The 26,899-nt window shown below is 60.6% G+C and overlaps 1 protein-coding gene and 1 non-coding gene across 5 annotated transcripts; both read right to left on the reverse strand.

Moving 5' to 3' along the window:
* On the reverse strand, positions 1-25,267 carry TECPR1 (tectonin beta-propeller repeat containing 1). 4 transcript variants are annotated; one of them, XM_042921436.1, is made up of 25 exons: positions 25,184-25,267; positions 20,683-20,929; positions 20,001-20,183; positions 19,622-19,744; positions 18,527-18,652; positions 16,501-16,675; positions 16,293-16,393; positions 14,822-14,923; positions 13,129-13,274; positions 10,877-11,367; positions 10,366-10,511; positions 9,900-10,055; positions 9,201-9,350; positions 8,934-9,091; positions 7,940-8,061; positions 6,846-6,948; positions 5,791-5,887; positions 5,632-5,711; positions 4,677-4,733; positions 4,047-4,227; positions 3,608-3,743; positions 2,653-2,745; positions 1,855-1,961; positions 1,598-1,717; positions 1-1,435 (listed from the first exon to the last, which is right to left on the reverse strand). In XM_042921436.1, the coding sequence occupies exons 2-25, from the start codon at positions 20,905-20,907 to the stop codon at positions 1,274-1,276; spliced, it is 3,540 nt and encodes a 1,179-aa protein (XP_042777370.1). In that variant the 5' UTR covers positions 20,908-20,929; positions 25,184-25,267; the 3' UTR covers positions 1-1,273. The 4 variants fall into 4 exon arrangements, with proteins under 4 accessions (XP_042777370.1, XP_042777371.1, XP_042777372.1 ...); XM_042921437.1 differs by having other exon boundaries at positions 20,683-20,994; positions 25,184-25,258; XM_042921438.1 differs by having other exon boundaries at positions 20,683-20,991; positions 25,184-25,248.
* LOC122210381 lies at positions 23,334-23,440 on the reverse strand. The gene has a single exon (XR_006198031.1). It is a non-coding gene; the product is annotated as a U6 spliceosomal RNA (small nuclear RNA).
* Positions 25,268-26,899: the final 1,632 nt, after the last annotated feature.

Here is a 26,899-nt window from a genome sequence, read left to right on the forward strand (position 1 = left end):
TGCGTTTACACTCTGGTGTGAGTTTTTATTGAATAAAGAGCATCCAAGGAATCAGGATGGTTCGGTGGGACGAGCAGGTAGCCAGTGGGCACTCAGCAGGACGCAGTCGCCCTGGGGCAAGGGCAAGGTGAAAGCAGCTGCAGACAGCGGAGGGCAGGTCAGCAGATCGCTGCTTGCTGCTGTAGAAGAAATCCACCAGGCCCATCCGCAACCAGATGGTGACGTGTAAACAGACAGGACCACGTCCCCCAGCCCACGCTCACACCTCCTGGTCCCACATGCAGAATTCACCGCAACGCAGAGACCATCAGCTCCCTCCAGGGCCCCTGGGGGAGGGGACCTCAGCCGAGACCTCCTCCAAGTCAGCCTTTGGGTGACAACGCCCTGCGTGGCCAAATGGGATCCGACGCACAGCTGGCCCCTCCTGATGGAATCCCAGGGAAGGCTGGCGTCGGTTCTGTTCCCAAACCAGCAGAGGTGGGCTTGGGCTTCTAACGGCCTCCAGGCAAGCAGCAGCAAAGCTGGTTTTTATTCAAGGAGCTTTCCTACTGGCCTGGCCGGGAAGACTCTTGCCCTGGGGTGCGGGTTCAGGGCTGCGGCCTGCACACCCCATGTCCCTGCGGCCCCTGTGATCAGACACAAAGGGGGCCGCCCCCAAAGCCAGCGGGGGAAAGGCTGGCTGAGGGCAGATGCCCACAGTTCTCTGCACGTGGACAGCTTCCCCCGTGCATGCCAAGGCGCCTGTGCCCACCCAGGAAAAAGATGCCCCTCCCCAGCCTTCACTCGCAAGCTGTCAACTCTTGCTGAACTTTTGAACTTAAACCATGAGTCCGGCTCTGAGAAAAGATGACAGAATGGGGCAAAGTAGCCGCAAGACCCATAAGCCATTTTCTTGGGGCGAGGGGCAGTGCCCCTGTGCTGTCTGGGGACACCCAGGGCCTCATGGGTTCAGCTTCCCTGGAAGGCTCCAGGCTCTAGGTTCCCTTTCTGGAAAGACAGGAGGCAGAGGGGAGAGGGACAGGCCTGAGAGGCAGGGATGAAGGGGCCCCCACTCCACTCCATGGCCCTCCTCGCAGACAGGGACACCGAGGGAGCGTCCATAAAGCTTCACATTTCTGGGCTGGTTCAGCCAGCGCCTCCGAGGTGGCTGTGACCTCGGGCCAGCTTCCCTCAAGGATCCACATCCAAGAGCGGCTCAGACGGGAAGGCTCACTTATCATCCTTGATCCTTCACACCTGCATGAAGCCTCCTTCCAGGTGAGAGGAGACAACCTCAGCAGCGGACCAGGCCGGGGGCCTCCTGCGGGACGCCGGCCACCCCCGAGGGTGCGCCGGGGAGGCCCCGCTCCCCACTGCATTCGGCAGCTCTCTCCTGGGACCTGCCCCTGAGGGCTCTGGTGGCATTGGCCCGGACGGAGATGTGATCCCAGCCCCCCTGGAAGGAGAGAGCCTCGTCACCCATGCTGCCGGGGGCCCAGGGGAGAGCCCAGGAGATCAAGGACCCCGGAGGGGCTGTGTCTGGGGCCTCCCACCAGCCCCGGCGCCAGGTTCCAGCGCACACAGTGTGACCACGCAGCCCCAGGCCAGCCTTGCTCACCCCAATGCCGTAGTCCCAGCCTTGCCCCTTGGGCTCTCGAGGCTGCACCCCTGTGCGATGACATACGGTCCCCCGGCTCAGGCTATGGCTCCCCTGGACCTTGTTGGCGATAACCCAGACCTGGAACGCAGACCCGTTGAAGCCCGGCCCCCAGCTCCAGTGGGACTGTGGGGATGGCAACAGGGAGAGCAGAGCAAGGACCCGGAGCACCCCAAATCCGCCCTGGGCCTCGCCACCCCCACCCCAGGCACCCAGACCTGGTCCAGGGGCCCCACGGACACTTGGCGCACGTTGTTGGACACATGCTCCCAGCTGGAGCCCTGCGGGTAGCTGGGCGTCACCCCCTGGCGATACCACAGGTTTCCTGGGGAGAGAAGGGCCCAGAACGTCGGAACGGGGCCGGAGACGGAGGGGGCCGGACCACACTTCCGGGTGCTTCTGCGTCCCCAGAGAGAAAGCAGCTCAGGCCGGAGCCGGCTCTGCCCTCTCCACGCTGCCCTCCACCTGAGCCGCACGATCGTCCTGCTGTGCCGGGCTGGCACCATCGCGCTGTCTCTACGCATGAGAAACTGAGGACAAGGAATTCTTTAAACAAATACAGAGAACAGGGCCTGGGCACAAAGCCCTGGTTCCAGTCCTGACTCTGCCCTCTCTTCACCTTGCTTTGCGACAACAGCCGCAGAGCAGAAAAAGGAACTGGCGAGATCCCTGCCCGAGGTGGCACAGGTAGGTGACCTCCGCCGGCCCCGAGCTGCCCGTGGGACTCCCGCGTGGCAGGCCCGAGTGGTACCCTCTAGGAGACGCTCCCAGCAGCCACGCGGCATTGCCTGGCCTCGGCCCCGCGCCCTCTGCTAAGGCCCAGGCAGCCCTGACCAGCCTGCATGGCTCGCGAGCCGGACTCATTCGGAGGCTGATCTCAGGCTGATGGCCCCTCGTGGTGGCTTAGCGAGGTCTTATGTCAGGGACCCGGGGCTGGTGAGGGTCTCATCCCACTGCGGTAGCTCAGGGAACCCCTAATCTCCCCGGGTGGTCACTGAGGATCAGAAACAACTTGCCGTTTTCATCCAAGGCATACACTGACGTCTGCCCCACTGACACCTGCTTCAGTCTCTGCTTGGGGGGGGACGGGATGTGGTACCAGCAGTCACCTGCAGCGAGTGCGAGGTCGGACTCAGGATGTAGCTGGGAGACTCCGATCCTGCCCACGAGCTCGTAGACCGTGTGACCCCACCCCCTGCGGCTCACAGGGTCAAGGCAGGTGTGGCTGGCCTCCATCCCCAGGCCAGCCAGGTCACACACGTGTGATGGGCCTGGCGTGAGCTGAGGGCCAATAGAGCGAGCCCCCAGCATCCCACTCCACCCAGGGCCCTCGGAGCCTGTGGCGGCTTCCAGACCGTGGGGTCCAAGGGGCCCATCTCAGAGTAGGGACACCAAGGAGCCCAGCCTGGCATGTGGTGGCCAGCCCATCCCGGGGCCACCACGCACAACCACCACACATGCCCCCTGTCCTCGTGTGGACGGCAGCAACGTGCAGGCCGCCACCCCTCTGTAGGACCGCCTCAGGGCCAGCCTCCTCCATGCCAGACACTGTCTAGACAGCCAGCCAAGAGCAAGCCAGCCTGGCCTGCGCTCCCAGAGGGTCCCCTGAGTAGTTCCCTGTGCAGGGGGATGCAGGGCTATCCTGAAGGGCAGGATGCGTAAAGGGCCCACAACCAGCAATGGCCGGGGAAGGGGGCTGAGGCTGGTGAAGGGCAGCTGTGAGGGACTGTCCCACCCCCTGGGCGAGAGTCCCCATCTGTCCTGGGAGGAGGGGGCATGGCCTCTGGTCACAGTCCTGGCTTGGCCCCCGTGCCTGGTCCCCAGGCAGCAGTCAGTTGAACTGAACGTTAGGGGACCCATCTTCCTTCCCCCAGAATCGCAAGCACATGCGGCTTCACCCCGACCAAACCCTGGCCGCCTCTCGTCCCCACGCACAACCGGTGGGGATCATTCTAGGGGGACAGCACTCACCGGCCGGCTGGGCAGGGGACACGGAGCCCCGGTAGAAGGCGGAGCCATCCCTGGCCACGGCCCACACCTGGTGGCAGGCCCCGATGGAGACAGAAGTGAAAGGCTGGTCAGTGCCCACGTGCAGCCAGGAGGAGCCCTGGAGATGGGAGCCAGAGGGGACACTGAGGGCTGCCCGGGCCTAACCTCTGCCCCTCCCCCTGCCCAAGGTCCCAGGTGAACTGGCAGCTCCTCAGGCCAACCTCAGCCTCAGCTCCCACTGCCCAGGGAACCTAGTGACCCCTAGGGCCACATCCTGGGGCCGCCGGTCCCCAGGACTGTCCTGGGCCGGCCCCTGGAGGCCTGAGCCCAGCCGGACTTTGGTCCAGAGTTCTATTTTGCGAAGAATCTGCCAGAACCCCCAGAAGGGCCCAAGGGCTGGCAGGTGAGGCAGGGTGCTCACCGCGGGGTTGAGCTCAGACACACCCAGACGACACAGCACATCCCCCTTGTCACTGATGGCCCAGAGGGCGATGCTGTGCCCACTTCTGTTGGCGCCTGGGCTCTCCGGGATGATGGACACATCCGCAAGGGCAAGAGGGGCCACCTCCAGCCAAGGCCCACTGGTCACCAGCTTGCACTTTCTGCAGTGGGAGACGTCAGAGCCCCGGGTCTGATGCTGCAGGAAGCTCCCCTTCTGCCCACCCGGCCTCTCGGGCCCCTGAGGGGAGGGCCGCGACCACCCCCAGGGCCCCCCACATGGGCACCCCTTTCCGCTGGGCAGGAATGAGGGGCCTGGAGAGGCCCCGCCCCACCCTGCCCTGCCCCCAGCCAGGCCTCCCATCCCAGACCTGCCTGTCCTGCTGGGAGCAGAATCTGCCAGTGACATTTCTCTTGTTTGTTCTTGAAAACAAACTCTTCAGAAACCAGAGAGCAGTTGGGAGCCCAAGGGCATTTCCTGGGCTGACATTTACTTTGATTCTGTTTCCCTCCCACCCTCTCTCTCCCTGGCGGCGGCTTTTCTTCCAAGGGGACTGGTGAGGGGAGGACCTGTAGGCAGGGACGAGGCCACGCCTCCCAGTTACCACTTTACCTAGCCCAGCACCTTCTCCTCACAAAATCCTTCATGGTTTTGTACCCGTGGTACGAGCTGGAAGAGGAAGAAGCCCAAATCAAGACCACGTTGTGCAAGTTTCCAGAAAGTGACAATACCGCGCACACACACGTTCTTTTTCCGCCTATTAAAGGGCAGAGCCTGTGAGCCACGGCGTGAGCTCAACAGGCAGCAGGTATCACAGGACACGAGGCTGATCCGTCAGACGCCTCCAGCTCGGCTGGGGTCTCCGGGGTTCAGGTCTCCCTGGGGTCAAGGTCCACGGGCCAGGATGTGGCAGCTGCCGGACCAGGGGGCTCTGAGTCCTCCTCACCACTGGGCCCACCAGAGCCCTTCTGGGGAACAGACGAGCTGAGGCCAAGAGGAGGGTCAGTCCGGGAGGCTCAGATGTGGCTGGAGGGGATGCCTGCGCGTTCGCCTGCCCCTGATGCCTGCCTGGTCGGCCCCGAGCCTGGTCCCGCTCAGAAGCCCTGGCTTGGGCTCCCACCGCTCCGCCTTCCACTTGGATGTGACTTGTGCACCGCAAAGGGCCTGCCGCCCACCAGTGCCACGTACCCACCGGCCACCAGGCCCCCCCCCCACGCCCCCACTTTGCAGACTTGTCATCCACATCTCCCTTTGCCTCTCAGGACCGCACTGGCCTCACTCCACCCTTTGTTCAAGCTGCCCCTTCACCCGATACCTTCCTCCTGCCGCCCCCACCCATCACCGGGTCCCTGGCTGGCCCTCCCGGAACAGACGAGCTGGGGGCTTAGGGAGCCAGGACGGCCCTCCCTGAGTCTATCTGCTGAACCAAGTGACCGGCCCCAAACCCTGCTGGCAGCTGAGGGGGGCATCCAGGGGTCTGCTCCTCGGCCACGCCCTGGGGCTTGTGGGGGGCCGGAGTGACCCAGGACAGCAGGGCAGGGGTGCTGCGTGGCAGAGAGACGCTTACGCAGGGAAGTCACTGGCATACTGCCAGCCCTCCTGGTCGGTGCCTCCAGGAACGCTGAAGTCCACAGCCCAGTCAGAAACCTGCGGGGAGAGGCGGGTCAGCACAGGCGGCCCCCGGCCCTGGCCCCGGCCCCGGCCCCGGCCCCGGCCCGGAGCTCACCCAGCTCCACTGCAGGGACGGGGGCTTCGTGCTGGCCTTGGTGCGTTCCTGCAGCCCCGAGGCGTCGCTCCACATGTACCGGTCGGTGGGCAGACCCCTGTGTGGACAACAGGCGTGGTGGGGTCACATGAAGAGGAGAGAACGGCCAGCACCAGCTGGTGGCAGACAAGACAGGAGCTCCTGGGACATCTGCGTCGGAAGGGGTGAGGGGCAAAAACAGGGCTGCCCCAGGGCAGGATCTGCCCGAGGGCTGCGGTGCACTGTGGTCTGGGAGCCCACGTCTTCCCCCAAGAGATGTCACAGCCCCAGTACCTGTGAGCGAGAGGTGATCAAGTTGGCATGAGGTCACTAGGATGGGCCCTAAACCAACATGACAGTGTCCTTACTGAGTTCAAACTTCCCGAATTGGGAAGGCGATGTGAACACAGCAGGGACATTACCACAAACCAAGGGATGCCCGTGGCTCCAGGCTGGGAGGCTGGGAGCAGATCTTCCCTTGAGGCCCCCGGGATTAAGTGGCCCTGCCCGCACCTTGATTCCAGACCGCCCCCGCCAGCCTCCAGAACTGGGGGGGAGTCAACGTCCACTGTTTAAACTGCCCAGCGTGTCGTGCTTGGTGACGGCAGCTGAGCTGACCCGGACAGAGTGACAAGGGCACACGGTGGTGTCAGGCAGCTGGCCGTGAGGCTCAGGGGGCAGGAGCCGTGGCCCTCAGTGCGCATGGTGCCGCCCCGTCCCGCTTCCTAAGGACCGAGGAGGAAGGGGGGACGCTACCCACAGCCCATGCGGAGGTTTCCAGGACGTATTTGGGCCACGGGTATCAACTGCCTTTGAAAGAGCTCACGCCCCGGTTTGCTGGGGTGGACAGAGAAACTCCCAAGTATTTACACACAAGGAAATCCCTCGAGCCGCTTGTACAACACCGTGAGGTCACGCACGATCTACCTGTCCGAGGCTGAGCAGAGGGTAGATGTTGAGCTGGGTCACCCTTGGGTATCGATCGGTGGGGCCATCACCGTCTTTACGTTCCCGCCGAGACTGTGGCTGAGGCTTACCTGCTGGAGTAGCCGGTGACGGGGTTCCAGCGCTGGTTCTCGTAGATGTAGACGCATTTCACGTCTGACTGTGTGTAGATGTTGCTGGTGCTGCTGGCCAGGCCTGGGGGGAGAGGAGGCTGACGGATGGGGACTCAGGCTTCTGTCAGAAGCACTGAAAGGGGCAGAGGAAGGGCGGGGAGGGCCAGCAGAGAGGGGCTCACCGGGCTGCGGAGCGGATGTCCCAGGGGCTGGCCTGGGTTTCTCTCCCCATGATTATTCTGGGCTGTACACCCTCCAGGAGAACAACGTGAGGCGCACTCAACCTCCCGCCCATGCCACCTTCTAGCTCTGGTCTTGGTCCCCCCCTTCTCTCCCTGTCTTCCCACTTAACCAGGCACCAGGCAGGTGGGGGGCCCCACCAGCTCCTTCTTTACTAATACTAAGACTCACATAACGTCTGTGAACCCCAATTTCCTCATTTGTAAAAATGGGGACAAACGTTAATTTCTGCCTCACAAATCAGGGTGCTGTTAAGCCTGGGAATGTGAAACTCCTGTGGTCTCAGTGGACCACAGCTGCTTCTACGGGACTGGCCACCCCTCACTGCAGGGCATGTGGGCTGTGGCATGGAATTTTCCACCTGAGGGTTTGCTTCCCGCCTCATCTCCCAGAACCAGACACAAGGCCCTTGCTTCCCAGAACTGGGGTGGGGGCGGGCAATAGGGGTTCAGCAAGCTCTCATGCCCTAAGGCACGACCCACCCATTCAGGGGCTAGAATTCTGAGACCCAGGCCCCAGGGCTGCCCCCAATGTACCCTGAGGCCTCGTCTGTGAAATGAGGGGTGAAGGTAGCTGCCTTTCTAGAACCTTCAAGGACCCCGGCTCAGCTGTGGGTGCAGGACCGAGGCAAGGTCTGGTCTTCAGCTCTCACACCTCATGGGTTGGCCACGGGACCATCCTTTGTGGAAGCTGGTGGCCGTGGTGAAGGTCACCCGTCAGCCAGCTGCCAGCGGAGAGTCAACACCGGGACAGTGGCTCCGGTGTGGGGTGGGGAAGCCAGATGGGCGGGGAGGGGACGGGCCGGGAAGGCCCGGGGAGCTGGCCGCCCTCACCTTGGAAGCAGCCGCCGCCGCCCGTGTAGACCCAGGCCGTGTGGTCGTAGCCGATGCCCCACACCACACCCTGGCCGTTGGCTTCCACCACCCGCAGGTGACCTCCCATCTGACGCCAGAACCTGGGAGCGAGGGGAGAGGGCAGGGAGAAGCGTGTCCCGGTGGCCTTGGCAGCCTCCTCCCCCTGCAGCCCTGTTTGCTCGGTCGCCTGCCTCGAATACCCCGTTTTTTATTCATCTTCAATCCCCAAGTGGTGGACTTCCTGAGGGATGATGGCACCTGCCTGGTTTCCATTCGGTAGTGATCAGAGCTAACTCAGCCCCAGAGTCAGCAGGGCGGGGACCAAGCCAGCAGCCCTCACAGGACATGCCCCCTGGGGGCCTGGGACGGACATCTCATGGCAGAAAGCAGGGTCATCTCATCAGGATGAGCCACGACACGGGCCAGCACACTGAGGTGACAGGGCAGCCTCCCGGGTGGGCAAAGTACAGGCTGCTACCTGGGTCACCCTCCTGTGGGCCCAGGTCCTGCTACTGTCACTGGAGGCAGTGTGACTTGTTCCTCTGGGTGTAACACACAGGGCCTCCAAGAACGGAGGACCAAGGGTGGACAGACTCGTCCACTCTCCCCTCCCGAGCGGGGCCTCCTGGCCTCACCTACCTTGGGCTCGGGGCCACCTAGAGGGGGCCCTAGGTCAGTGCGGGGAGCTAGGTACCCCCTGCTTCCCCACCTCAAATTCCGGGTGCCCCAGAACGGTGCCACCAACGCCCCCCCGTGGACGACCTGGTTCCGTCTCCTGGTTTTGAATGCCACCTACAGAGCCACCTCGTTCCCGGCCTCCAACACCTGCCTGAGCCCTGCCAAGTTTCCAGTCCCCCTCGGAGTCCTCGAACAGCCCCAGGAAGACTCGAGACCTGGGAGCCAGACTGCGGTTCCCGCCCCGGTGGGCGGTGGGAGGCTGGAGGCGAGGCCAGGGCGCGACTGACTGACTCACATCTGGTCGCAGGGCAGCACGTGCTCGGGGGCCTCCAGGTTCGGGCTGGGCTCGCTCACGAAGATGTCCCCCTTGCAGGTGATGGACCAGATGGCCTGTGGGGAGGGGCGGCCGTGGACCCTCCGGCTCTCACAGCAGGACAGGTTAAGCAGGGCAAGCTGGTGTGGGGAGACGGTGGGTCACTGTCGGGAGGGGGGCGGCCGGCAGGCCGAGGCCAGGCTTCCTGGAGACCGCTGCCCGCTGAGCCTGGTCCGTGTGACCACTCACCCAGTCGTTCATGTCCTGCTCGGTGGCGGCGGCCAGACGCACAGGCCACCTCTGCCGGGTCCTCTCGGGGGTGTAAAGGGCGAAGGAGTGCTTGGTCTCGTTGAGCACGGGGACCAGCACGGTCACCTCATTGAGGAACACGTGGATGTACTGTTCACAGAGGGTGGAGGGCGGGGCTGTCACCAGGGCACGGTGGCCCCGTGGGGCTGGGGGCACAGCGGACCTTCGGGCGGAGCCCCTGCCGCGGCGGACGGACCGGGGTGGTCTGGGTCACGGGTCACCCCTGATTCCACAGAGCCGGTCCCAGAGGCCCCCGGAGCCTGTGGGGTTTTAGCGGTGGGCTCTGGGACCAAGCAAGTTCTGCACAGAGGCCTAGTTCACGAGCAACCACATTAGTTACATTCTCCATGTCCACAGGACCACCCTCGACCCTGGCTGACTGGGTTCAAACCCCAGTCCTCGGAGGGCTGAGCGGCTCCACCTCTGAGGCTGATTTCTCCTCTGAAATGCCAGGGGCTGCCGGCGGCTCAGTGAGGCTGCAGCAGGGGGGGGCCTCCACACTCCACACCTGCCCCCCACCGCAGGGGCTGCTGTCACCACGGGCTGGACACGCCCCCCCCCCCCCCCCCCGCCGCCGAGCACCTGGGGGGCCTGGGTCCCGGTCCCCGGTGTGCCCTTCTCACGGGACCCCCCACGCACCTTCTTCTCCTCGTGGACCACATAGTAGATGAAAAGGATGCTGTCCCGAGCCCCGTCGAGCCCCGTGAACTGCTCCAGGGCCACGCGGACGTCCACCCACTTGTGAGGCTTCCAGTCACACCACCACTGCAGGGCCCCCGTCTTCACCCACACCGACTGTGGCACGGGCCCCCAGCGCACGGGACAGAGTCACAAGCGGGCCCCGCGTGCACCCAGCTCCCCGACCTCCCGCAGTGATGGAGATGGTGCTCTCGTACACCCGACAGGTGCCGAGCCCACAAGCCAGGGTCGTCTATGCACAACCTCCTCGTTCTCAAACAGCCCGTGGCGGAGGCGGGGCGGGGGGGGGGGGCGGTGGCAGCGGGCACTGTTACCCCACGCTCTAGACGGGGAAGCCGAGGCTCGGGAAGGTGCTGCGCCTGACCCAGTGTCACAGACAAAGCTTGTCGACTGCCCACCTGCTCACCTGCTCCACTGCCTGCTCGTAGTGCCGGAAGTTCTCCAGCTCCCGCTTGGTCCTTTCCGTGAGCTGCTGGAAGATCTGCTTCCGCCAGGCGGCGGTCTGGGCCGGCGTGATGGACAGGGACAGCGTCTGCATCGAGGGGGACAGGCCTGCAGGCCAGCGGAGCCTCAGAGCCAGGGCTTCTGTTTTTGTTTTTAACCAGCCTTTTCTGGCTGGAGAGCTATGAGCTCTGTAAAATGCCCCACAAGGGCGTGTGGGGGGGCTCGGTCGCTTGGGCGTCCCACCCTTGGTTTCGGCTCAGGTCATGATCCCAGGGTTGTGGGACCGAGCCCCGCCTGTAAAAGGCCATCACTGCCAGGGCAGGGAGAGGGGAAGGGGCGCCCTGCCCCGCTGGTCTCCGAAAGCTGCTGACAGGCCGGCTGGACCAGAGGGGGCGTCCAGGCGGGACATCGGGTCGGCTCCCCCAGCACGGAGCACCCTCTGGGGCGCTCGGCCCCCGGACACCTGTGCTCACCCGACTGGACGGTGAACCACTTGAGCACGGTGTGGGCCTCCACGGCGCAGTCTCCTCCTGACACCCAGGCCCAGAGGGGGTGGTCATCGGCCCCGTAGGGCTCCTCCAAGCCCAGCGGGAGGAGCCCCAGCGAGGAGAGGCCAGTGGTCTCTGGAAAGCCAGCAGCCGAGCGGCTGGGTGCTCTCCTGGGCTCCTTCAGGTCAATGTTGGTCCAGGGCAGTTCGGCCAGGGTGGAGGCCGGGCCAGGGCAAGGCTCAAGCCGCGGGGTCTGAATGGCAGGGCCAGCGACCTCCTCCTCGCCGGGCTCTGTGGTCCTGCCGGTGCCTGAGCCCGGGGCCAAGCTGTCCCCGGGCTTCCCGGGACTGTCTCCAGACTCTGCAGGGCCAGGCCGGTCTGGACCTGGTCTCTCGGCTTCTGAGGAGGCGTCCGTGTCGCTCGGTGCACAGGACTCACCACTGCCCCTCACCTCGTCGCCGAAGAAGCAGCCGGCACTGGGAACAAAACGGGCAGACCCGTGACCCCTTCGAGGGAGGAACACGCGCTGCCGTGGGCAGGCCTGGCTCGTCCGCCGTGACCCCGGGCGAGCCACAGCCACGCCGCCACGCGCCACACACGAACAGCTACCTCCCACGGAACTGGAGCAGCCAGGTCACATCCCAGGTCGATCATATCATTGGCAGTCCTATTATTTTCTCACTGTGGCAAAGGGCCTGTGACGGAATACTGACCGTCTCAAACGATGCGGCATGCAATACACGCGCAATGTCGTGCGACCACGACTACCTAGTGCCAGAACTCTGTCGTCACCCCCACACGGAAAGCCTGTACCCATTAAGGAGCCGCACTCCATACTCCTCTTTCCCTGCCCAAACCTCCAGGTTTAGGTAGAAACGGTATCATACAACACGCGATCTTTTGCGACTGGCCTCTCTCGCTTAGTACGATGATGTCACCGCTCACCCGCGTCGCGGCACAAATCAGTACCGCATCCCTTTTACTGCTGAAAAATATCCTGCTGTAGGGATAGGCCACATCTTATTCCTTTATTCGTGGATGGACTTTGGAGTTGTTTTCACCTTTCTGCTGTTGCGAATAATGCTTCTATAAACATTCACATCCGAATTTTTGTTTGAACCGTTTCCAGTTCTTCTGGGTGTATGTCGAGGAGGGCGAGTGCTGGGCCACACGGGAATTCTAGCTTTAACTTCTTGAGCAACTGCCAGACTATTTGCCAAAGCAGCCACACCATTCTCTCCACATCTTGTCAACACCTGTTACCCCTTTCTTTTTTGACTGTAGCCCTCCTGGTGGGTGGGAAGGGGCATCTCACTTTGGGTTCTGATTTGCATTTCCCTGGTGACAAATGACGTCGGGATCTTTTTCTGTGTGCTTTGGAGAAACATCTATTCGAGTCCCTTGCCCTTTTTAAACTGAGTTGTCTTGTTGTTAGTTCTAAGAGTTCTTTATATATTCTAGATGCTAGGTTCTTGTCAAATGTATGATTTGCAAATATTTCCTCCCACTCTGTGGATGGTCTCTTCCCTTTCCTGGTAGTATCCTTTGATGCACAAAGGGTTTTCATTTTGATGAAATTCTGGTTGATCTATTTTTTTTTTTTTTCCTTTGGGTTCTGTGGTTTCTGGTCACATTAAAGAAGCCATTGCCAGACCCTAGGTTGGGCGTCTGTAGTTTTGAAAGCTTCTCAGCTGATTCCAATATTTAAGAGCTGCCAGCTGAGAGCCTAAACCCTCAGGTAAATGAGGAAGGCGCAGCCCGGCCGGTCTCTCAGCCCTCTCAGCGGAGTGAGGACGGCCATGCTGGGGGAGCAAAGGGGTGTGGAGCAGGGTCTGGGCAGGACCCACGCTGCAGACAGGAATGTGGCCAGCTGTGGAGCACTGTACCAAGGGTTCCCGTGCCATAGGACCAGGCAGGTAAGCACTGCGGGCAATCGTGTTACGGAGCCAAGGCGTCCCCAGCTGAGCTGCTAAGTCATCTGCCGGCACTGAACGCCAGAGGCCAGAGCTGGGACTCATCCCCTCTCTACCCCCGTGGCCCTCCAAATTGTAGCAGCGGCAAGCCTGGGACCTCGTGTCTAACGCAAAGTCTACTGAAACAGAAGCCCGGGGGCTGGGGCCTGGCCATCTGGGTGGGAACAAGCCCTCCAGGCATTTCTGGTGCCCGCCCAAGTTTGAGAGCCCACCGACGGCCCTTCCCGACCCGACCTCTCCATGCCCTGCTGCCCTTGGGATCACCTGAGGAGACTTGATGAGCTACCAGAGTGTGACCGGTCACACTCTCGGCTGGCGACGATGGCCTTCCATGTTTTCCCACTGAGCTCGCTCTGGGTGACACCCTGACGGAAGTATATGGCCCGGTCCTCACAGCCAATGCCCCACACCTGGCAGAGAGAGGCACTGCTGGGTGGGAGGCCAGCACAGACCCTTTCTGGGGTGTGAGGGGAGGGCAAGGAGTAGGGGACAGCACCCTAAGTCTGGAGGACACGTCTGCAAATGCAGGCAGGAGCCCCCCGGCCTCATGCGCGGTCGGGTGCGCATGTGCACATGAGTGTTAGGGCCCGGAGGACGATGGGGTGGATGTGGGGTGTGTGCACAAGTCAGACACAGGGAGCAGAGGCCAGAGAGGACCGGGGAGGGCACGGCACCAAGCTCAGGAGAAGCAGGGACCCTGTCCTGGCTCCCCAACCTCAGGCAGACCCTGGGCTTTGGGGCGACAGAGTCCAGGTGAGGTGCTGATGCCACTGGGTGCTGTGTCGGCACACAGCGTCCACCCGGGCCCCCGGCTTCTGAGTAGCCCCTGGTGGGAGGACAGCTGTTCCCCAAGTGCACCTAGAGAAGGGTCTGGGTCTTTTTAAAGATGCAAAATAGGGGCGCCCGGCTGACTCAGCGGGTCAAGTGTCTGACTCCTGACTTCCGCTCACGTCACGATCTCATGGTTTCGTGAATTCGAGCCCCGCGTCGGGCTCCGTGTGGACAGTGTGGAACCTGCTTGCAATTCTCTCTCTGCCCCTCCCCCGCTCGGGCTGTCTCTCTCAAAATAAATAAAGAAACTGAAAAAAAATTAAAGATGCAAAACAACCTCCTTGACTCTGACCTCCTTTTCAATGAGAAAGGAAGCTGGGCAGGCATCCTCCTGCTCTCCACCTGCGGGCGCGAAGGAGGGCGTGCCGAGCGGCTGGGGGGCCCGGGGAGCAGCCCGTTTTGGGCCCTGGCCTGCAGGGGTGCCTACGGGAGTGTCTACGGGGCTGCACCCGCCCAGGGTGGTCCCAGTGGCCTTGCTGGGAGGGCTGCGGTGTCTCCAGGCTGGCCTCCGTCCTCAGCCCCCGCGTGCACTAGCTGGAGCCCATCTGGCCCCTGGCCGCTGTGTGCCCAGCTGACTGGGGTCGGGGGGAGGACGGCGAGGGGGCCCAGGGGAGGCCAGCACCCCTGCCCTGGGCAGAGCTTCTAGGGCGGTGCGTTGGGACACAGGGAGTCTGAAAAGCAGCCAAGCCTCCTTCTCTACCAGGAAACACACTCTGCGGGGACGTTTAGGAGATGCTGCACCCATCAACTTGGGAAGATCACTTTTACTCTTCACTTACTGAGTGGATTTTGCCCCAATACTTCTCGGCAAAACCCCTCAAGTCTCCAGGATGTGCTCCCCACGACTGCTCTGCGGAGGGACCTGGGATGAGCAGGGGCTCTGGGACCCTGGGCAGAGCTAGCCCCGCCCCCCCCCCCCCCCCGCCCCCGCCCCAGGTGCCCCTGCAGGCGGGAAGCCTAAGGAGGTGCTGGCACCCCTCCCCCCACCCGTGCAGGCATCACGAGCAGGCCTGGCTGGAAGGGGCGGCAGGAAGCATCAGGAGCCTCTGCTCTGAGACAGACCCCTGCTGTGTATGAACTGCTGACCCTGGCCGTTGGGACCCACAGCTCAGCGTCACACGCACACCTGGTCATTCAGCCCCACGTTCACCATCGTCATTTCTCCGACCATCTCGATCCAGCTGGTGCCACAGGGGTTGTGCGAGTTGATGCCTCTTCGGAACCACACCTGGGAAGGTCAGAACCAAACACACCCCCTTGGAGGGCCGCTGAACGAGATTAATTTTTAAAGGTTCTGGAAGGACCAATGAGTAATTTGGTCCTCTGGTCTCTGGCTCATGGCCACAAATGAGCACAGCACATCACTGAGAGAGATGTCATCTGTGTCCCTCTTCCCCATACCTCCCGCTGCACCTCCTTCTGAGCGTGGCACTGTCCCACAGGGCTGAGGGTTACCTGCCCCCAGCCACACCTGTCCTAGCGGCTTCCTTTCTATTCTCTGGCAGAGGGCATTGCCCCTCCGGGAGACAAGGCTGCCTGAATCTTTCAAGAACCTTCCCTCTACCAGCTCAGCACCCCTTGGCACCAGGCAGGAGCAGCAGGTGGCCGCTGTTTCACTGTGCACAGAGCTGGGGGGTGGGACTTCTCCTGGGCGGTGTCTGGTGGGGGGTGGCACGCACCACATCTCGAATGCAGACACCGACCCGTGAGCCTGACTAGAGACATCTCACCCCCACGGACCGTGGTGTAATCCTCATGCCCGACTCTTGGAAAATACCATTTTGTCTGGTCGAGTTTGCCCCTATGTAATGAACCACAAAATTCCTGAGGTGGGATGGGGGGAGGTGACCGGTTAAATGAGAAACCCTAAAATCGCTTTTATAAAAAATTCTAGGATGTCTAAAACATCTCCTTGACCCAAAGAAAGTCTGCACAAATATTTGTCTGAAGACTGAGCAAATCGCGGATATAAATAAAATTTCCTGCTCATTGAATTCATCGTTCTCAGAGGGGCTTAGTAAGTTGCGGTCTCTGGGAAGTGGATGCTTTGGGCGATCTGTACTTTCTCAGGCTGGGGGATGGCCCAAGGCTCAGGGACCTTCTGCATGGACACAGACTCAGACATGTGGGGGTTCTGCCCCCTTGGACAATGCTACCGATGCCTGGGAGGTGGGGTCGGAAACACCACGGAAGCAACCTGAAATCTCATTTCCCTGGACTTGTCTCTGATGATGTAAAAACGAGCACTGGATGGGATCAAACGGATTCAAATGGCAGAGGGTTCCAGAAAATTGGCACTGGACTGTGTGAAACGTTACAGCGTACTGAAGGATAAATACAGTTGTTCTGCAGCCGGTACGGGGGCATGGGTGTATCGTGGAGCTCACCACGGCCTTCAACCCCAGAAAATGCATGCTGCTTGGCTGGATTTGTTCTAAAGGGTTTAGACCACACTAGCGAGAGTCACCACACAGCCCTCAACATTAGGTGAGCCCTCGATTCGATTCCCATATGGGCCAGTGATGCCTTTAAAAATAAAGGAAGAAAGAAAATAAAGAAATTAGACAGAGCCCTCGGCCCCAGCAACCCTGTCTTACTTTCCGGTCCTTGGTGATGGCCCAGACCACGCTGACTCCCACGGAGACGTGCATGATCCCATTTTCAGATGTGGGAGGCTCCACTATGGACCAGGAACTTCCTACCCGGCCCCAGAAGAAAGAGCAGGCGGCCCTCATCAGCAAGAGCGCTGGGGAGAAGAGTGGGCGTCCCCCTGCCTCTCCCTGTATGGGGCGTAGGGCTGCCCACCTTTGGGATTGTTCCTGTTGATTCCTTCCCGGACCAAGGCCTGCCCCTCCCAGAGCGTGACCCACAGGAGGTCGTGGGGCCCACAGCTGATCTGTACCGCCTCCCCTGGGGTGTCCATGAGGGACCACGATGAGCCTTCAGGGTTGGGGTGGCTGACATCCTCTCTGTACCACACCTGGGTGGCGGAGAAACCCACGGCAGGGTCAGGCGGGGCCCGGCCAGGGCTCCGGGTCAGGCTAACAGCCCAAGCCTGACTATGCTTGCACGAGTAGGTGCGCAGGCCAGGCGTGGAGTCTCTGGGAGCCAGGGGGCCCTGACTGTCCAGACTCGCTCTCCCTGGCCCCACTGCCATCGGAATCCTCATGCCAGATTAGATGGTCCCCAACCGCTGCTAAAAAAAATGCCACCCGGGGTTTCAGCCATCCTGGCTTTGGAACATCTGCTTTCAAGAACCCCTTCCCCATTCACCTAGGGTCCCAGGGAGACCTCTGGCCCCATCCAGCCCCAGGGGTCTTGTGCCCCCTAGTGGCGATGCACTCTCAGTACACTGAATCTAGGGGAAGGGGGGGTGGGTCCCTGGTGGTGAACTGGGAAAACCCCTAAATCCCTTTCATAGGAATGTGTAAAATATCCACTTCTTTTTTCCTTTAACCTGGAGACAACGAGTGTAACAAAATATTTAAGACTGAGCCACCTGTTCATATTGTCCAAACTGTTTGGCTCACTTCATCTGAAGGGGCTTCACGTTGCCAAGTGGTCCAGGGGGGTGGGGACCCCTCCCAGGCTGTCTCCATACTGGGGACCACGGCCTCCCAACCCTTACACCTCTCCCTCACAGCCCACCCCTCGGCAGCCTCCATTCTGCTACCTGCTGGTTTGGGGGCCCCTCAGTCTCTCTAGCTCCTCCTGGAGCCCAGGGTCCTAGTCAGACCTTTATGGCCCTCAGGAGTGCAGCAGGGCTGTGGCTGACCGCCAGCACAGAGCGACCACAAGCGCTGCTCTCACGCCCCTGTTCTCCCCTCTCTCTGCATCCAGGTGCTCATGGACCCTCAACGGGGGCTCTGTCCCAGCCAGCTCCCTACCACCTTTCAGCACGGCTCAGAAAACAAACAACTGTGGGTTGAGCTATGCCCAGGCCAAACAAGAGTCCAGAGGTAAGTAAGCCTGATAAAAACCTACTGTGATTATTCCAAGGCCAACCAGAAAATCGTGGTGAACTTGTGGTAAAGGGTACGGACTGGATAAAGTCTGCTCTAAAACCACAGCTAAAGTGCTGAGTCACCTGCATGAAGGACCACCTATGTCACTACTGCCAGCGGGAGCTGGCCTTACTCCTTGGTTCATAAACTTCCTGAGCGAAGAATCTCCTCTTCTCTCTAAACATCCAGCCACCCAGCCTCTGACCTCCCCACCTACCCGTCTACCTACTCACCCATCTATCCACCCACCCACGCACGCACCTACCCATCATCCATCCACCTACCCACTCAGCCATCCATACAGCCATCTACTCTCTACACACCCATTTATCCACCTGTCCATTCACCTCTCCACATAACCACCTGACCCCCATTCACGATACTATTGGAGACTGCTGTGCGGGAACCACCCGAAGGGAGTTGGCAGGGAACTCAGAATCTGAGGAGACAACATTGAGGACATCTGAGCTCAGGGTGGGCACTGATCAATGCTCTGGGGGCACAGAGAAGGGATAGGCCAGGGCCAGGCACGGGGTGGGAGGTCAGAAGCTTGGAGGAGGAGGAGGAGGACCAAGTGGGTCCACAGAACCGCAGGATTCACAGGAGGGGTTACTGTGGGGACCCTACTAACATGGCTCCTTGCCTGCTCAGGGCGGTCCCAGCTGTAGGGACAGGCGGCGAGGAGCGGAGAAGGGCTCAGGGGCAGCCCCCGCCCCTAGCTTCCACCTTTGGCCCGGAAGGCCAGTTTGTCTCCTGCCTGCTCCTTCCGGTGGCTGGCCTCCCCCAGCCACCTCCCATCCTAGGACACAGGGGGACACGGGCCTTACCTTTCCCTGCAGAGACACGGCCCATACGGACAGGCGGCCCACAGGCTCGTCTGTGATTTCCCACCCCCCCACAGAGAGGTCATTGAAGGGGTCGGGCAGTTGCTCGGGGTCATCCTTCGAAGGGATCTGAAACGAGCAGGCATGTGGCAGAGGCGGTCACGACCCGCGGGCACCCGGGCCAGGAGATGGCAGTGTTCCCCTCCTGGTGGACACCCGAGTGCTCGGCCCCCCTCCAACACTCCCCGCTACCTTCCCCCAGCACGCTGCCCTCTGTTCTCCAGCTCAGCCCGCCCACAACTGCCTGACTCCACAGAGAAGCCAGCAAGCCAGCATCAGGACAGCGAGCTCCCGGCCCTGGGTCCCCTCTGCCCAGGCCTCCCTCTGTCAGCCACTAGGCCTGGGGCTGCTACCCCCGAGGGCCCACTGCTGCTCCAGTGTGGAAGGCAGACGTACAAGCAAGGTCTCGGCTCTGGGCTTTGCAGTGACCTGACTGCCGTGACCCTGTACCCCCACCTAGAAGGGGGCTGATCGCAGAACCTGGCCCTGGGTGTGAGCCGTTACCCTGTTCTCTGGGCGGCTGCTCCCAGCACAAGGGGCTGGCAGGCTGGGCTAGCGGCCCCACCTCAAAGCAGGATCCCTCCAGAAAGGTCTGGCAAGGGCCCAAGGCCCTCCTCTCATTCAAGGCCACATAGGACCCCAATCCAGGCCTCACATCCCTGAACTGGGAGATTTCTGGGGTCACGGGAACAACCCAAGAGCCAGAGTGGCTCCTGTGGGGGTTGGGGGAGGAAGAAGGGCACAGACTGTGCCTCAGTCTGGGGCAGGAGAGCCTGGAGACCAGGGTCAGGTCGAGTTCTGTGCTGTCCCGGGCCACAGTCTAGTCCGGCTTCCTCTGTGGCCAACTCCCAGCCAAGAGCGCACTCAGCACCACAGTGTTCTTGGGACAGGAGGTGAGTCAAAGGCCAGGTCCCAGGGTGGCATGGTACGCCCTGCCCAGAGGAGGGGAGGGCGGGGATGAGGGTCCCATGGGACCCTCCCAACCGTGGGACTGCTGTACAACCCTGCCCCCTGCCCCGGCCACACTCAGGCATCGACCTTGGCCCAGGCGTCCCGGGACTCGTATCTCCTGTACCGGATCCACCTGCGCCGCCGCACACAAGAATTCCACTTCTTGTCTCTCGTGTAGGTGGCGGGGAAGTCGATGGCGTACGTCCACCCCTGAAATACCAAGCAGGGGGTGGCTCTGTCAGGCTCCTGGGGAAGGAAGGAAACAGCTGGGGATGGGGCTGGGGGGAGCGGGGTAGAAGAGAGGGAAGGGGACAGTGGTAGGGCCCCGAGTGCCCAGCCCCTCGTATCCCGAGCAGGAACATGCAGGGCACCAGCTGAGGGTGGACGCTGGGGCACCGGGGACAGCACCGGGGGGCACGGGGTCCTTCCCCACAGGGGAGCCGCGGCAGGAATGGAATGCACCTACCCCTTTCTCGGTGGGTTCCCCTCCAAAATTCTCGTCCACGTACCAGTCCGACTCCCACACCCAGTGCGGCGAGGGCAGCGCCACCCCGTCCAGCGGCCGGTGCTGGAGCCCACTCACGTCACTCCACTGCCAGCGGTCGCTGGGCAGGAGCTTCTCACAGAAGCCGCCCACGGGGTTCCAGCGCTGAGGGCCGGGAAGCAGACACAAGGCCTTAGGCCTGCTGCCGGCCTGGGGTGGCGGGGACCTCTCCGTGACGAGCGGGACCCTGCCAGTAGGGCCCCCCTGCAGAGATCTCCAGGATGGGAAGTGAGCAGGGGGTCTGCCCGGAACTCAGGGATCAGAGCCTCCCACGGCTCATCACCAAGCGCCAGCACGTCAGCAGCTCCCCAAAGGGCAAACAACCTGCCGTGGGACACAGGGCCCCGAGGGGCAGCCGGTAGGGGTCATGGCCCTGCCCCAGGCTCCAGGAAACTACCCGGAGCCCACCTTGTGCAGACCTGGCCAGCCTGCCTTGATAAGGACACAACAGGGGGTCTGGCCCCAAAGGCCCTGGACGCTGGACAACTCAGATGTTAAGCAGAATGAAGGAAACGAATGTGGGGCTTGGCCACGAGCGTGGGGCAGGGCGATCTCCCTCCCGGCAGACCAACCAACTGAGCCGCCCAAACCCACGCGACTCCACCTGGTTCTCATAGGCCTCCTCCCGGCGGCGGATGGGGACGTCGCTGGCGCACACGTACACGTAGACCTGGTTGTCACAGGCGATGCCCCAGCAGCACTGCGTGGCCGCGCTGACGCGCTTGAACTCCAGCTGGCTGTCCTTGCAGGGCTCCCAGTACTGCCCAGCCGTGGAGAGTGTGTGCACCTTCCCGAAGAGATCCACCGCCCACAGCGCCGAGTTGGGCATGGCAGCGGTAACCGAGGGAGAACTGGTGGCAGGAGGCCAAGGTCAGTGTGGGCGGCCAGTCCCGGCTTCCAGTCTAGGGCCCTTCTTCTTTTTTTTTTTTAATGTTTATTTATTTAGAGAGAGAAAGAGGGAGAGAGAGAATCTTGAGCAGGCTCCGTGCTGTCAGCACAGAGCCCAACACAGGGCTCGAACTCACGAACTGTGAGAGCATGACCTGAGCTGAAATCAAGAGCCTGAAGCTTTAACCGATTGAGCCACCCAGGTGCCCCCAGGGCCCATATTTGTTCTTTGTTCTTTCTTTTCCCTCTAATTATGGGGATTATTTTCAAACATACAAAAAATATACAGAGGAAAAAAAACGTAACATTCAAGTTATCTATCTCCCCAAATTTAACGAGTATTATCATTTGATCATATTTCCTCCACACCTTTCTTGTCTCTAAAAGAATAAGTGAAGGGGCGCCTGGGTTGCCCAGTCGGTTAAGCGTCGGACTTTGGCTCAGGTCATAATCTCACGGCTCATGGGTTCAAGCACCGCATCGGGCTCTGTGCTGACAGCTCAGAGCCTGGAGCCTGCTTCGGATTCTGTGTCTCCCTCTCTCTCTGCCCCTCCCGGCTTGTGCTCTCTTTCTCTCAAAAATAAATAAACATTTAATAATAATAATAAAAAAGAATAAGTGAAAAGTTACAGATTTAGTTCAGTCTTACGCCCATGGCTGCCTTCCCAGGAAGCCTCTGCCCCACGGTGGGCAGGTCCCCTCGTTTATGTGGGTCCCACAGTGACAATCTTATATGGGGGTGGTGAAAGCATCCCCACAGCCACAGTCCTGCGGGAGGCCTACGGCTGTGTGGTGGGGATGTGAGGGTCCTGTCTACGACCCCCTGTGTGACCACCCTCTCCTGGCCGAGCCCTCTCCATCTGCCATCCTCCACTCCTGCCGCCTTTTTCTGTCCTCTTTCTGCTCAGTAGGCGGTGGGCAAGGTGACTGGTAAGCTCTGTGGCCACCCCCACACCTCCAGGGCGGACCGTGCTGGTGCTCCCTGGGGCCTGACTCCCGGAGCCTGGCTTCCGGTAGGGAAAGCCTCCGACCAGGGCAGGGCCACGAGGTCTGGGATGACAGCAGGCCTGGGGAGTGGCAGCGGGAAGCTCGGCCTGACATCACCCCAAGGCCAGGAAGGAGGCAAGAGCTGCTAGGAGACAGCATCCCACCCTCACGGGAGGCTGCTAGGCCGGGCTGTTCCGCTCCTGCCAGCACACCAGAGGCTGTGGGCGCTTCAGACAGCACAACTCAATGACACAGATGCAAAGCGTCTGAGAACAAGAGCCATCTGCTACAGGCAAATAGGCTCTTTTGGAACAAAGTGTGTCTTACGAACACCAAGAAGAAAGTGCAGGCTGAGAAGGAAGAAACCAAGGGATGAGGAAGAAGGGAAGCAGAAGGAACAAGAGGGGCGCCCGGGTGGCTCAGTCGGTTAAGCATCCTACTTCGGCTCAGATCATGATCCTGCGGTTTGAGAGTTCAAGCCCCGCGTCGGGTTGTGTGCTGACAGCTTGGAGCCTGGAGCCTGCTTCGGATTCTGGGCCTCCCTCTTTCTCTCTCTGCCCCTCCCCAGCTCTCTCTCAAAAATAAATAAATATTAAAAAAATAAAAAAATAAAAAAGAGGGAACAGGAGCCAAGCTTTATGAAACATCCCAGAATCCCGACCTTTCTGCCCTGGCACCAAGGCTCAGCCAAACGTATGGGCAGTCATGACACCAGCCTTCTGGAGCCATTTGAAAACTGGTATCTGTGTCCAGGTGGAAGAGCTGCAAGGCACCCCCTCTTGACCCCTGCCTGGCCCAGCCTGAGGGTCCACTACCTGCCTCTGGCATCTACACTGTGACTAAAAGTGCCCAGAGCCACACCCTGGACCCCGACTGTTGGAATCTGGGTCCTGGTTCCATCACTTTCTGGCACCACGCAGAGTCGACTAACCTCTCCATGCCTCAGTTTCTTAATCTTGTAAAAGGCGGAAGGGAACACCGACCTACTTACAAAGTTGTTGTGAGATTTACGTGAAATCATACAGGTGTAGAGCCTGTAATAGATCATGCTCAGTACTCAGCCAGAACTCAATGGGCATTATTGGCATTGTTTTACTACTTGGCATTTACGATCACAAACTACGACTTATCTCCTATCTCGTAGAAAACAGACAAAATCAAAGCCCTTTCTCTTCAACCTGAGCCTTTAGTCTCTTCATTTCCTTAGCACTTAACAGCGATCCGCACATAGTGGCTGTTCAACCAAAGTTTACGGATTATCATGGCCACCTACACCCACTAGATTGCCATCTTCCTAGGCTAGGATGGAAATACTGCTTCAGGTAAGCCGAATGCCATCGAGTACTTAAGGTTTATTTTTATTTTTTTTTTTATTTTTTAAAAAATATGGAACGCTTCACGAATTTGCGTGTCATCCTTGCGCAGGGGCCATGCTAATCTTCTCTGTATCGTTCCAATTTTAGTATATGTGCTGCCAAAGCAAGCACGAGTACTTAAGGTTTAAAGTAAGGTCATAATAGGTGGCAAGGTTGGTGATAAAACTAGTAAAAGACCAGGAGTAGAAAATATGGTGGGTGGAGGGGTGCTTACTGTATAATGCGTTAAACTTGGCTGTGTGTCTGAATATCCTCATAAATTGTTGGGGGGAAAAGTAAGAATTTTGGAGGTGAAGGGAATTTGGTTCTTATGATGTCAGTTTAATATATAGCCACTCTTCAAAGCTATCTCTCAGCTGACAGTCCACATTATAAGAAACCAGTGAAGTCAGGCTACCTGTGGGTTGAGCTCAATGAATAGTGACTTTGACTTGTATTTGATACACTTCCCTTCAGAGAAATGACTAAGCAGTAATTTCCACACAGACATAATTGAACCTTCCGGGCAGCTAACAAAAGACTCTGCTGCAGAGAAAGGACAGGAATGGGAGTTATGTTTGTAGACTCCCTTCAGAGTGGACACCCAGGCACCATCATTTCCCGGCCAAAGATGACAGCGGTGAATATCCTTGGCCAGCCTCACCCCCTTTCTGCTCTTGCCAGGATGCTACCCCAACTCCTCATATACCACTTCCTGGCTGTGAGGTAACCATGTAACCAATCCAGGGACACTGGGTCACTGGGTCAGAGGACTCTTGAAAGGAAAAGTAGGTTTGAGCATTAAGTCTCTTGATTCTGGGATCCTGAGACTCCTTTGTTTTGTAGGGGTAGAGAGAACACTATCCAAGAAAGCAACTTCAGATTCACCAAGAACTTTTGCACAATGAATTCCAATTGGACCTTCAGTCATTCCACTAAGAAGACCTGCTCACCGCCCTCAGAGCCACCTGCCTTTCTGAACAGGTTTATTAATAGATCCCTTCGGAGGCCAAAAGGTCCCCAAGAGAAGGTGGGGGGGGGGGTAGGGCGAGGGTATGGTAGAAGGAGGGACACTAGGGACCAAGAGAGCTCTTGAAGCATCTATGTCCCTGACTCTGCCTTAGGACTCCTTCCTGAAAGGTTTCCTGTTGGGTATTCTATTACATCCTGTCACTCCCACCCTCTGTACAAACACAGGGAGTCTGGCTACTGAGGTTGCTTACTGCCAGCCACTTGCAGGGGCTGTTGGAAAGCGACAACAGGGTCCAAAGACGCGGGAGAAAATAGCAGGACACGCACGGTAGTTGAGTCCTTCCTGAAGCAGGGTCCACCGGTCGCACTGGCCAGGAGATGCCCTGAGCCTGCAGTTTCGGGATGAACCCCACCCCATTCCACCACCACTACCACCACCACCCCCCGCCCCCCGCGATGATCGCGGGCAGGTCAGCCTTGGTTTCATTCGGCTGTATGCACTTAGGCGACAGGTGGGCCCCCTGTCCAGCCACCAGTAGCACAGTCGGAGCGCCCGGCCCTCACCATCTGCCCTTGCTAATCCCACGACAAGCTGATTTGCTCCTACCGCTGCCTACAGGAGGGACAGACGGTCTCTTTGCAGCTCGACCCCCTAAACCCGCAGGCTCCAGGAATCACTCCAGCGCAGAGACTGGGGTGGAAGCGTCAGCGGGTGTTCCGGGGGACGGCGACGGCGCCCGACACGGAGTGCAGGAAGGCGCACCTGCACAACCTCTCCCACCCTTCGGGTGTCAGGGGCAAACGCAGCCGCGGGGGAGGAGGCGCCGCTGCCCTCCGCCGCCTCAACCTGTCCGGAGAGGCCGGGGTGCCCATCCCACCGGCCCGACCCGCCGCCGCACTCACCTGGGCTGGCGCCCGGCGGGCGGGGTGGCGGCGATCACTCCTCCGCTGCCGGGCTAGCGGGCCGGCCCTCCCCCGGCTGCCGGGAGAGCGGGCGGGCAGGAAGCGGCAGTCAGACCCGCGCCCATTGGCCGGCCTCGCCGTGACGCAAGGCCGGGCGCACGCGATTGGCTGCGGCGCACCGCATCACAGGCCCGCCTGGGGGTCGCGCGCCCACCCACTTCCGGGGTCGCGGTGGAGTAGGTGAGGCGGCTGTCGGGTGCGACGAGGTTTCTGCGCGCTCCTGGGAGCGAACCGCGCAGACCCGCAGACCTCAGTCGCCCCCAGGACCCACCCCCCCCACACCGCCGCTCCCCGAGACCCCCGGCGCTCCCCAGGACCCGGTCCCTCGCTCTTTAGGACCCAGCCCGTCGTACCTCAGGCTCCGGCCCGCCGCCCCTGAGGACCTGCCTGCAGCCCCCCAGGACCCGGCCCGTCGCTCTTTAGGACCCGGCCGGTGGTACCTCAGACTCCGGCCCGCCTTCCCCAGGACCTGCCCGCCAGCCGCGCGTTCTCAGGACGTCAGGCGAGGAGGGGGCGGTCAGGAGGGGCCCTGGGGCGGGGGGCGGCACTGTGGTGACCCGAGGCGGCCGGAGAGCCGCGTGCCCGCCTGGGCCTGGGGCGTGGAGACCGGTGTCTAGGTGAAACGGTGAAACGTCCCCTTGAGCACGCAGACCTTCTCAGGAGAGAAGTCCGCCAAACATGCGATTTTGTGAGTCCGTGGTTTGGTAGCGGTAACAGGCCACTGCTTTGTTCAGACTCTGCTGTGGCCAGTGACCGAAAAGCCGGCTGCAGGTGTAGCCAACCTAGTAGCGGCTCCGATGTGAGCGCCGGCCGGGCGCCGGGCGCCGGTGGAGGCGGTGCGCGGGGCCCTCCTCTGGGCCGCTCAGCAGCCGGGAGGTATCCCTGCCGTTAGGGCAGAGGTGAAAAACAAAACAAAACAAAAACAAAAAAGGAGCCGTGACTGATGAAAGGCCAAGCACAGCGGGACATACAGGCTGAAACCACATCCCTTGGACCTAGTTTCCCTCCCCTCTGATTCCTGCTCCTTTCGGAGGATGCAGACCAGCTTTCTTCCTGCTGGTGATGGCTGGGGAAGCCCCACGGCCGCCGGCTCTAAAGGCCGAAAAGCCTCTGATTCATGCTGGATGGTTGTGTGGTCTGGCGTGTAACCTTCACCCTTGCTTAGTCTGGAGATGGGGGTTATTATGAACCGTGTGCTTTGGTCCCCGTAAAATTCAGACCTTAAAGCCCTCATCCCCGGTGGGATGGTATTTGGGGATGAGCCCTTCGGGGGTGTCATTGGGTCAGGAGCAGGGAGCCCTCCTGAAGAAGATAGCACCCTTAGAAGAAGAGACACAGAAGAGTTCAGGCCCCTTCCCCTTGTGAGGACACCACGAGAGGGTGGCACTGCAGGCCGGGAAGCAGGTTGTCACCAGACGCGAGATCTGCTGCTGCCTTGGTCGTGGACTTGCAGCTCCCAGAACTATAAGAAAGAAACGTTTGTTGTTTAAGCCCCCCCCCTCCCCCCTGCACAGTCTGTGGGATCTGTGCGATGGCAGCCGCAGCAGGAGCCTCGGTGAGACACGGGGTCCGGCTGGGGGTTTCAGAGAGGAAACTTAGGGTCCTGTTAGCAGGAGGATGCGTGGCTGCTAGGCAGCTGAAGCAGTAGTCTGGATG

Source organism: Panthera leo, chromosome E3, assembly GCF_018350215.1.
Source record: "Panthera leo isolate Ple1 chromosome E3, P.leo_Ple1_pat1.1, whole genome shotgun sequence".
NCBI lineage: Eukaryota > Metazoa > Chordata > Mammalia > Carnivora > Felidae > Panthera > Panthera leo.

Bases quoted from the DNA above. Each gene is read 5' to 3' on its own strand.
- TECPR1 (XM_042921436.1), bottom strand. From the start codon at position 20,907: ATGCCCAACTCGGCGCTGTGGGCGGTGGATCTCTTCGGGAAGGTGCAC. The intron at 13,275-14,821 runs GTGTGCGTGTGA...TCTCTCTGCCAG, and splicing joins ACGTGGGGCTGAATGACCAG to GTGTGGGGCATTGGCTGTGA. The intron at 11,368-13,128 runs GTGATCCCAAGG...TTTTGTTCCCAG, and splicing joins AGCTCATCAAGTCTCCTCAG to TGCCGGCTGCTTCTTCGGCG.